Here is a 12,135-nt window from a genome sequence, read left to right as displayed (position 1 = left end):
CTACCCGGTTTTGAACTCTAAAAGTTACCACAAGAAAGTTTTTGTTTGAACCTTCGAAGCCTAAAAGTACATAGTACAAAGATAAGTGGACTGTTAATGTTTTTGAAATTGAAAGGCTTCACGTGACAAAAAAGTTCTATATACTAAAGCTGGATAGTGTGTTCAAAGATTATGATTTTCACCGAGTGCAAAGTCTTGAAGAAAGGTTGGAAGGCTTGGACACCTTTACCCAAAACTTCTGGCTAACAAAGTTTATCTGAACAAACGAACAAGCACTTGTTCAAGTACTGCATTCTTTGGCAAATTGATTTCCAACCACGCTTGCTCATCTGCGTTGTTTACTGGGGTTATCAAGGTTCGAAATGGTGGATGACTGAAAAATTTAACATTATACCAACGTTTTCAGATATCTGGAAAAGGACGGCAAATTCATTGTTCGCTCTCAGTAAAACTGAACAATAGCACGATGTTCATCGCATGTTATTCAGCACCAGGAAAATACTAATGAAAAGCTGTTTTCCTTAATGTTTTTCTCAAGTTTTCCCGTGTGCGTGAACGCTGCATTTCCCAAGCGTCTTCCCACAGAGTAACTAATGGTGAATGCCATGAAAACATGCTGTTTATGACTGTTTTCCTGCTCCACGAAAACGCTACTATATAGCTTGTTTTCCTAAATGTTTTACTATGGTTTTCCCGAGCGCACGAAAGCTGGATTTCAGTTTCCAAGCGTTTTACCGTAGAACAATGGTGAATGCCATGAAAACATGATGTTTGATGACTCTGAGAGCAATCTTCGCAGTAACAAACATGAGCGCTTAAACTTGCACATATTCGCGAAATCAAACAAGAGATTTTGCGACCGACCGTGACAGACAGATCTATTATTTCCGCCCATGCTCAACGAAAAAGCTCATTGAAAATATAGTGGTCATTCCTGTGGTAGTTGAGTCGTGCTATTTACATGTATTAATTTTTTTCTTAACGTTTTTATCTTTATTCTTGTTTTATCTTTATCTTTAACATGTAGAGATTAACGTGCTCGTGAGGTTTGTTTGACGGCTGGGAAGTCCATATAGTGAAAAACTGTAAGCTGGTCAACCTCGGACTTGAAAATGCTTCCCGAGATCCCAGGACCCGGGCAGCATCTTCAAGCCCGAGGTTGACTGGTTTATTTTTTCCTGCGGTAAATTGGCTTTCAAGTGGGTTTGTTTATACGCCACTGTGTTTTTTAATTCGCTCACGAGCCTTCTACAAACGATTCATAAAAATTTTTTAACTTAGATACTAGATACCAAATACTAGATTCTCTAACTTAGATACTAGATACCAAAGTATATCTTACAGAACAGATACTTCTCAATTTTACAACAAACTAAGAGCAAATGTCTCCAAGGATCAAAGGAAATCGTAAATTAGGGGAAAAATTAAAATGCGAAAACTCGAAATTGTTCAAACTCCGGCGATTAGTCGTCCCTATAATAGTATTCATCTCTAAACAAGGTTTATTTATCAAATAATACGGTGTTTTGCCAAATAACGACGAGAATAATTTTGGTGGCCAGATACGATGAAATCGAGCTGCCAGGTAGTAATAACGTGTACTGAATACAGTTATGAGCGCTTGCACAGCTACAGATACAGCCTTGTACCAGGTTTGAGGGCAAGGTCACAAATGGCTTTTTCCTTCGAACTGTTGTTTCCGATATGCGAGAACCAAAGAATTCGCAGATACCCTATAACATAGTTACAGAAAAGGAGCCAAGTTAGGAGTTCAACACTAACTCACAGATGTTGTAGGAGTCATATATGATTAAATGTGAATGCTGAATGCTGACTTCAGACAAAACCTTGTCACTAAGTACACTCTGAGAGTCTATTCTCGGAGTCTCGTTCTCACTATCAGGTTGATCTACCTCTGCACTTCGCTTAGAAGCAAGGCGAGAAAAGTAACTGCTAATTTGCTGCTTTGTGAGAAAATTCCCATAGCTAAATAGTCTCTCCCCGTTGCTATCTTTTGCAGTCCTCATGGCTTTAGAGACTTCATCAGTCGGGTCGGCTGTCTTCCCTGTTCTCTCTCAAATTTGAAACTTAGAATTAAGGTACTACTTTTGATTGTCAGTAACCTTTGTACTACGAGACTGTGTCGATTTCAGTGCCCATCCCATCGGAAGAGTAGTGGGCACAGTTGGTAGTGATGGTTTACTACCTTCCAGGACCGTCGAGCATTTACTCGCGCCACAATCCAGGTTAGTCGCGTATTCTATCATGGTCCTGTCAAAGAGCATTTCATAATCTAGAACGCGCTTGTGCTTTCCGTAGCCCAACTGTTGAACCAGCGATGAATGCCGTATAAACGTCTTCACACATCCCTCTTCTACGCCTGTAAATAATGGACAATTGTTAGCGACATCAACATCAACGCCTTACTCATCTGAAGACTCATCTACACAATCGGAGTTGCCTTCTATATCAGTTGCAGGGGTTGGGCCACCTATTCGTCTAGGTACTACTGGAACAAAGCTTGTGATAGTCTCGCTGGTCGAGGGCCTGATCTCCATCGTTGGCAGTTCCGATTGTTCAGGGACATCGCAGTTTGACCAGGGAATACTTTTTCCAGGACCAATATCGTAGGCTCTCCACGTTTTTATCCCTTCCTGGCCGTAGCAAAGGTTTCTGACAAAACTCACTTTCTCCCACTTGAAATTCTTGATGGATGGAGCATTGAGAGGAGTGCACACCTTCGCAATTACGCCGCGCACAGCCTTGGAAGACTCCATAGCTTCTTTCATCAGTGCAGCAATCTCAACGTCGTGTCCAGAATTCAGATATTTCGCCATGTGTGACTTTATAGTTCATGTTTTTCTCGTTGCCATGCACCCACCAATAACGTAGCTCCATTTTCTGCCTTTAAAAGCACACACAACCCACAATTCCTCTATTCGCTCCGACGAAGGGCTAACGCTCGAAACGTCAGCTTTTGTAATCATTACGGTGGCCAATTTACCATTTCAACTTTGTTGATATATCCAAATTATTTCGTTACTCCCACAGTCGTAGCCCCAAACAGTTTCTTTCGAAACTATCAGCCTTTATTCATTTGACTTTATAGTGGCTTCTTTGCGATCGCAAGCGCCCTTTCCTCGACTCCCTGTCGCTCTGAAAAGTCAATCCGAGAGATCTGAAGGTCATGACGTTTGGCAATCTGAGGAGCTTTAATCAGAGTCTGCGCACAGTGATAACATCCAGCGTTGTAGCTTAGAATATAGATGGCCCGCGGCTCTAGCATAATAGCCTTGAGTTGAATAAAGACGTCATCAAGTATGACTGACACCGAGCTACTTTCTTGGGCGGTAGCACTCTCAAACACATGAACGAATGTCATCATTTCCATTTCTCCGCTGTTGCATTTAATTGCCACTACTATATGCCACGATATACCTCTTTTACCAAACCAATCCGACTGGCTTTGCCGGAACTTACGTGGAAGATATTTCATCACCCAGTCAAGTACTAAAAAAATGGACGGGGCGCTGAGGCGGCTCATGATGTCAAGCCTGCATTCATCCTGAGTTACAGACCGCAATAAATGGGCTTTCCAGCATTCAATGTTTGGCCTGGGAAATAACAAAAGACAGTTCTTCATTTTCATTGTCCGAGCATTCAGCCGTTTCTAAGCCTTCCTTAATCACCCTCATTACAGACGAGACAATCAAGCAGCGGTCACAGTTGTCACAAAGGGTGTGGCCACAAGTCACAGAATAATCTGGGTCCTCAGGATCACTCAGAGTATATGCTCTACAGTGGTCAGGGACAGCGGAGCTTTTGGAAACATGAACCTGAGAATTAATTCAACATTTTTAAAATTACTCGATCCGCTTTTCTATTTGCTCCATGTTGGGATAAGATTTGTGGCACACAGCACGTGGAAGTGTTTCGCCGCCAGCCAGGTCCGAGTTCACGCCGGTGGTGTGGGCAGATTGTGTCTAAGCTCTGCGTCTAGTCCTTGCGGAAATCACCCACTCTACCAAGTATAATTTCACTTTTCGTTTTCACTCCAGAAATTGAGCAGTGAGAACAATGATTCGAAATATCCTTTGAGCAATTGCGTAAAGTAACAATTTCAAGGCTCTTGCTTTATCAAACGAGCAGTCTTTTCCAGTTATTCTCTGAAAGGAGCATGAGAACGCCATTGCTAAGTTGCATAGCGTGCGACAGGCCGTGGGAAAAATTCCCTATAATCGAATTGGGATCACAACTTGTTTATGATTAGCAACTATAACAACAATGATGAATAGTTCATTTCAAGGCTTTTAGATCAACAATTGCATAACCCCTACTTATCAGTGATAAAATCTTGATTCTTAAACTATAAATTATCTCCAGCTTGGTGGCTGCTCTAAAATTAGAAATGGTATCAATTAATTAACTCTTGTACCGGTAAAACAGCATCATTCACCTGAAAGAAATTTGTATATGTGCTGCATAATTATGTACTGTTCACATAATAAAATTGTACAAGTTAGTGATAAAACAAGCATTCCATTAGCTGCTGTATTTTCTCAAAAAAGTAATAAGTAACAAAACTCCGCAACAACAAGAAGATATATTTTATTCCAGTTTTGGACTTTGGGCTGGAATGAGAGAGCTGTCTGTCACGGTCTTTCACGGACTCTCTTGTTTGATTTCCCGAAAAATTGCAATTTTGAGTACCCTTTCATCTAGCACAACCTAAACTCCACAGAAAAAAAATTTATATCAGCTAACATCCCATTTCTTCGGCATTCTAACCAAAAATTTTCATTTGATTTCTGATAAAGGTAGTAGGGTAAATTATTTTTTGAAGTTTACTAGTTATTTCCATGGAAAAACAGAGGGCTTCCTCTCAGGTCTCAGTGAAAATCTTATTGTTTTTCAAATGTCATAGGAATTATAATATGAAACCTGCAAACATTGCAAAATAGGCTGATTGCAACTGGATTTCTTCTGAATTTATAGTTACGGGAGGCCATCAGCTTCCAGATGGCTAGTTTTTTAAACTAATTTTTCAATACTTGGCCCTGAAAATCGGGTATCATCATTTTCTGCCAAAAGGAAACACCATTTGACAAATCAACCCCATAGCGATAAATAGTTCAATATGGACTACTAATAGCCAAAGTTCTGCCGATTCTGAAATTTTTAAATTTGCCGCTCAATTTTTGATTTTTGTGGACACGCACTCCTTAGCGGTAGTGAAAATGAGGCCTGAAATAAGTTCACGCCTGTACGGGATTCGAATCCATGATCTCTGCGATACAGGTGCAATGCTCTACCAACTCAGCCCACAAACCAACTGGGAGCTGGTCATTATGTTGGTTCGTAATAAACCCGTCGACAATTGATGAATCAACGTTTCTGAAAATATGAATGCCATAATATTTGAACTGCGGTAAAAGAACGACTAAGAGGATGATCTTCGCAGTAACGAACACTACTGAAGCAGTAGTGTAAATGCGGGCTGTAAAAAATTCTGACCTCTATGAGGTACGAACCCATGACCTCCGCGATGCTGGTGCAGTGCTCCACAAACTGGGCTAACAAGCCAACTGGGAGCTGGTCATTAGGTTGGTTGGTAATAAACCCATGAAGTGCTGAATGAACTGCTTAAGTGGTGTTCGTTACTGCAAAGATCGCTCTCATACTCGTTCTTTGACCACAGTTCAAATATATGACTTTCATATATTCACAAACTTTGATGATGTTTGTTGATGTTTTACTGCTCCACGAGGATACTAGTGTATAACTTGTTTTCCTGAAAATTTTTCTATATTTTTCGTAGGCATACGGACGCAGCACTTCGCCCGGTCAGACAATACCGGGCTCCACTGATCAAGCGTGGTGTGAATCACACGCAAGGTACTAGTTAGTGTGATTTGGTATTCTGTAGACACTGCATGGTGTTCAGGCGTCTGTCTGGTTCCTTCGTAACTGACATGTCAAGAAAGGCGGTCTTAGAGTGAGTCTATGTTGTCTGTCCTTTTCAACATTTTTTTGTTTTAATTGGGTTAGATAAACTAAACTAGGAATGGGTTTAAAATACCATTTAAAAAGTGTCATGAAGTCCCCTTATATTGTTGTTTAGCTTTTCCCTGTGGAGAAAAGGGGAAGTTGCATTTTTCCTCCTTAGGATGACTTATCTTCTACTCTGGCAAAGATGTCTGGCTGAGCATTTCTTAAAACTTCGGAAAATATCTGCACGTTTGATACGTTTAGAAAGTTATGGTCTATGATGTGTTGTGCGTGATGTCGTAAACCAGTTATGTCTAAGGCTTGATTTGTACTAGCTCTATTAATTTAGGTCATTAATTATAATCACATCGCCATCGGCTTCTGTCTCACGCACATATTACTAAAGGACTATGGAGTGCTCTAAGAAAATAAAGAGGCACTGAGGGGAGGTGATAAATATTTGAAGGAGAATGAACACAATATTCCCGTTTGACCAAAAAATAAGACTAAATGTTTGTCTCTTTATTCTTTTTTTTCCTTGAAGCTCACAGTTTCCCTCAAGCCTCGCTCTCTCTTCATTTTGCAGAAGAGATAACGGACAAATATCGGAGCATTTCTTCGAGGCAAACGGAAACTACTTATGACAAATGACTGATAATCGCTGTATTTTGGAAGAATTCAGGTGGTAGCTCCTTCATCAAAATGTCTCAAGTCTGTAGATGGTGGATATATCCTAAATTTGGGTTAAACATCAATTTTATCATCCATGTATTTTTTTTGTCCCTCTTTCTGTCTGGTCAGAGAAAAGTGAAAATTTTGCAATGTCTTTTCGAATGGCTGACTCCAGTTGATAGCTCTTCTATTTGGTTGTCATCCAAGTCACTACGAAAAGGATACATTCTTAACTACATGTCTTTTCTGGTTTATTAAAATTAAGTCTTTTTTAAGCCCTAATGAGATTTAAAGAGAGCAGAGCAGAGTCTCATTATCAAAGTTAAATAACGCTATTTCGCTTCCGAGTAATAATAATTTAATAATAATAATAATTCAATATTTATATTGCGCAAATTAACATGTGGATATGATTAAATGATCCTCACAACACTTTTCGGGGGACTTTGGCCGGACTGCATCAGCAGTTTACAAAACAATCGAAGGAAACTTATTTGAAGATGCCCCCTCCCCCTCAACTCCCAGTAAACAGGCCAGACCACATCAAAGTAATCGCGTGAGTGAGTTCTTTAACGTCCCCTGCCTAACCAAATTAACTAATTAATAGATGCAGGAGACGGGACCTACGGTTTATTCGTCCTTATCCGAGAAGAAGACTAGAATCTCTACCCATTTCTTGACATCAAAGAAAGGTAGCGCATTCTCCTCAGTTATTTTAAGACCTTGAATGTTGGTCCGGTCGGGGCTCGAACCATCGACCTCGACCTCCCGCACAACAGTCCAGCTCTAACCAACTGAGCTAACTATTGAGCACAAAAGAACGATAGGCTGTTGTCGTCGACTTCGCCGAGTTAATTATTGTTTTTATATGATAATCTATAAACGATGTCTAGTTACTTTCTTGATATTTGTCATAGTTTCGATCAATTGGTAAGAGGACTTCTTGCTTCGCGGTTGTCCTATTTTGTTAATCTCTTGGATGATTACAGACCGAATTGGGCTCCACTTGGTTCTTCTACTATTACCATAAGGAGATTGTATGGTCATATCTGGGAAAACCTATCAGATATTAACGCCTCAGTGTGTTATGTACAGGTGAACTGTTATTGAAAACTCCAGGTGGTAACTCCTTGATTTGGTTTCTATACAAGTAACGAAATTGGCAAAGCTGAAAGGGTAATCATAATTGTCAGAGTGCAGTTTTCAATTTGGTCAGAAAAGATTTCATGAGGAATGGCTGAACCTGGAGTTTTTAGGAGTAGAGCTCTTAAATTATCTTTTCGAATGGCCGAGTTTCTGCAGTTCAGCAATTCCACTAAAAAGCTTACAAGAATGATAGATTACGCCATTAGCTTATTGGGAAGCACTGGATAAGTTATGGTAATTGACTTCCTGAAAAGGGGCGGGGAGGAATGGCATAATACTTTCTGCATAAAACTTGAGTTCAACTCGTTATTTACATGGATAGATATGATACTTGTACAAGTACCATTCGCGAGTGTTATGGTTGCGTTTGGCAGGGATATCCTGGGTGCTTTCCAGATCGCGATCAAATCTGTGAACATCCCGATCACACCATAGGAGGACTTTGGGAACTTTCCCAAAGAACAAAAAGCCAAGAGACGTTTTGCCAATTGTGTCAACATCTGGCTGATAATTAATCAAGAGGCCGCCAGCCATTGACCATCGTGGGTGACAATGCAAGAACTCAAGGCCCGGTATTTGCGAGAGTATAAGGAGCGGAAGAAAATCAATTTAGTTTCTGAGCAGATTCAGAAGAACCCAGGCCGCAAAACGGTGGCTTTATTGATGTTAAACTCCTTCTGGGGCAGGTTTGAGGAACGCCTCAAGAAATCCACAACCCAACAAATCACAACTCCACACGAGCAGAGCACTGTAGTACTCTTATCATCATTTAAAACCTTTTATGAAGTCACTCGGAGCTCGAAAAAACAATTCTTAAATCATTTTTTTCAATGACCCGTTTCCTTCAGTACAGCATGCGCATACCTTGTATGCCAAGAAATCCAAATCGACTGTTTTTTATTGTGATTGCTTTTGTTAGGGAAAAAACGACAGGAAAGGTGATCCGCTAACTTGTTTTGAAACTTAGTGGGATTAGTTACGATTGGTAAAATACAAAGCCGTGATTTTAATATTAAGGTCAATTTGTCCTTCTCAACATTTTTTTTTTTATTGGGACTGATATTATCACCTTGGACTGGGTGATCATATGGGTTGAATAAATTTGATTGATATAACGGAATTGTGTTCCTCCCACCCTTTTTTTTTTTAAAGTAGTGGAATTGATAACAGTGAGAATGGGACTTCGAATCCTGCCAATCAAGCGTGTGTCAGGATCTGTATTAGTCGCTTTAAAATGTGTCGTGAAGCAGACAGTAGATGTTTTCTTTTTATTTGCAACTCTTGTAGCGTGATGGATTGACCAAGCAAATCACCACGCAGTTTCTTGATTGTGTTAGTATTGAAAAAAATTGTTTTATAAAAAACTCAGGACCGTACAGTTTGATGTTTATTTATCATCTCACATTAAATAGCACTTGAAATATTTTGATGCTGTTATTGAACACTCCAAAGATACTCTCATTATCTACGTAAAAAATCCAATATCGAAAATCGAGACTAAAGTCCAAACTCCGCAGAAATATGTATTTAATAAACATGTGTTATATACATAACACGCTTCATTTCATTGTCAATGCCGCCGATCAAATCAAATTTTCCTAATTGCAAATTATATTAGTCCCCTCCGCTAGAAAGAAGAACCATCCCAACTGTACCTCGTTTTCAACGTGTGGCTTCGTAGCTCACTTGGTAGTAGCGCTGAATTAGTATGTGGGAGACACGGGTTCGAGTTTCGTTCAAGCCTGAAGCATGTCCTGGCTTTAGATAATGGACAAATATCAGGATTCAGCTTTCGTTCCGATTCTCGCAGGCTGGTTAAAATCCCTTGATCGACTCAGCGTGTACTGACTTGCCTGGTCGAAGCACGGTTATACATGTTTTTCACCACCAGATTTTGAGCCTACGATCGATATTACCATAGATATGGATGTTTCCATCAATCCTGGTCCTTGGAAAAATGAGACTTTGTCGACTAGCAAGCCTCCCCATGAATTGAGCGCGACGCCGCCATCTTGTCAAATAACCGCGTCACGCTTCGACTACTCGAGGAACTCGCTTTTCCGTTTAAGCCATTATCCTAAGTCTGTCATTGAAACGCATATCTTTGAAGACCTGAAAAGATCTGGAATATTTACCTACAGAGGAAAGCCTGGAGGTGGACGAAAAACAACACGGCATGCTATTCCTGTTTCGGTTACCAAAAGCCCAGTCGAGAAGCACCCGTCGATATGCCGCGGATGCAATCACAGCAACTTAACAAGAATTAACCGTTCTCAAATTAAGAACTCTAGCCCTAATTCCACTACGGAAGACAAATATGCGGTTCATAAATGCATGTTTCTAAATATCTGTAGCTTGACTAAGACACGGAATGGAATTAAAGCTAATCTGGCACTTGAAGCTGACTTATTTACGAATGATATTGACATCTGCGTTGTTTCCGAAACACTTTTAAAAAGGATCGTGCCGGACTCGGTCGCAGCTATATCCAATTATACCATCCACAGAAGGGATCGAAACTGGTTTGACAAAGACAAAGACAAAGACAAGCGAGAGAAAGGAGGCGTAGCGATTTATGTGAGGAAAAATGTAAAAGTGAAATCGGTTTCGAGATCGGAGTTTTTTGAGTCCATCAGTCTGGAAATTGAATTACCATCGGACCATCATATGTTGATGTGTGGTATTTATCATCCACCAAGATCTAAATACCAGGAAGATGACTTAATTGAATATGTCACGGATACTGCAGATCAGTTTCTCGAGCGTCATCCAAGGGGACCAGTGCTATGTGGAGGAGACCTCAACCGGCTTGATTTAGAAAAGCTTTCGAATTTATCTGGTTTAAAAGTGCTGGTTGAATTTCCAACTCGAGGCGATTCTGTTTTGGACAATTGCTTGACTAATAATGAGGCCCTCTTTTCTAGGTGCTACCCTATTGTCGCACAAATGAAAACAGACCATAAAGGCGTAATTTTACCAGCAGCTGTGAGACTAAAGCCCTTGAGATTCAGTAGCACAATGCGTGATTACCGAGAGCATCGCAAAATCATGTTTTACCATAAGCTCCTTGAAAAAGACTGGAATCATGTTAATAATAACTCTGACATCGATACAGCGGTGAACTCGCTGGACTCCACCTTAGCTAAATTAATAAACGAATGTTTTCCAAGCAAATCGATTCGAATGTCTTCCAGAGACCCTCCGTGGATGAGTCCATTAGTGAAATCGCTTTTGAAGAAAAAACCAAGATCTCAAAAAGGCGGCGGGAGAGACCTAGCTGAACTGACGGAGAAGATAGGACGACTAATAGCTGAAAATCACCGAGCTTTAGCGTCTGGAAGACTTGGATCGCTAGCCTGGTGGAGGAAAGTTGATCGACTCTCCATGCGTAAAGATAAAAGCAGCTTCGAACCAGACAAGGATTTCATCATTTCTTTAGATGATTATTTCGGTGACATTTGCTTTGATAGAGAATATTCTGAAGCAGTTCCTACCGAGATTGATGCGAACACTCCTGCTCTACAACTATCTACATTTCAAGTGTTTATTGCCTTAACACGAAGAAAGCGTACTGCCACCGGACCTGATGGGATTCCTTTCTGGATATGGAAAGATTATGCTGAGATGTTTACCCCAGTGATCGAAAATTTATGGAACATGTCTCTTGCTCGGCAGATTTGGCCAAGCCGTTGGAAGGAGGCTAACATCAATCCACTCCCAAAAGTCGAAACACTAGTCGAATACGCGGACTTTAGAGGAATCAATGTTTCTCCAGTTATTGCTAGAACGTTTGAAAGAACAGTATATAACATTTTTAACAAGAGGCGCCTGGAGCAACATCTGATTCACTCTCAATTTGCGTACCGTTCAGGTGGAACTTGTGTAAACGCTCTGTTGGAAATGCAGTATACATTTCTTGCGGCATTGGATAGACGGGACACCTTAGCGGTGAGAATGTTTACGATGGATTTTTCAAAAGCTTTTGATAACGTTAAACACAATCTCCTAGTTGAAAAGCTGAGACGCAGTCCACTTGATTCATGCATTGTTAACTGGTATGTCAACTTTCTTGAAGGCAAAAAACAGGTGATTTTCAATAATTTGACTTGCCAGTAGAGAATTGTCACAAGGGAACGACACAGGGTAGTGTCAGTGGCCCATATCCTTTCAACATATTTTTTAATGACCTAGAGATAGATGGGTACAGAGATATATCCTTGTTTAAGTCTGCAGACGACTCAACCGTCTTAGTCACGATCACTGAGATTCCCTGGATATATCTGACATTGCCTTGTCCAAGTTTATGGATTGGACTGTTGCAAACGGCAT

General features: G+C 40.5%; 1 protein-coding gene across 1 annotated transcript; it reads left to right on the top strand.

The window, feature by feature from the left end:
* The first annotated feature begins 9,729 nt into the window (after positions 1-9,729).
* Positions 9,730-11,922, top strand: LOC148743089 (uncharacterized). Its single transcript, XM_088749692.1, has one exon. It carries the CDS (start codon positions 9,730-9,732, stop codon positions 11,920-11,922), a length of 2,193 nt encoding a protein of 730 aa, XP_088605818.1.
* Positions 11,923-12,135: the final 213 nt, after the last annotated feature.

Source organism: Stylophora pistillata, chromosome 1 (assembly GCF_964205215.1).
Source record: "Stylophora pistillata chromosome 1, jaStyPist1.2, whole genome shotgun sequence".
NCBI classification, from domain to species: domain Eukaryota; kingdom Metazoa; phylum Cnidaria; class Anthozoa; order Scleractinia; family Pocilloporidae; genus Stylophora; species Stylophora pistillata.
Note: the sequence above shows the minus strand (reverse complement) of the source record. Positions and strands in the feature narration are given on the sequence as shown.

Bases quoted from the DNA above. Each gene is read 5' to 3' on its own strand.
- LOC148743089 (XM_088749692.1), top strand. From the start codon at position 9,730: ATGGATGTTTCCATCAATCCTGGTCCTTGGAAAAATGAGACTTTGTCG.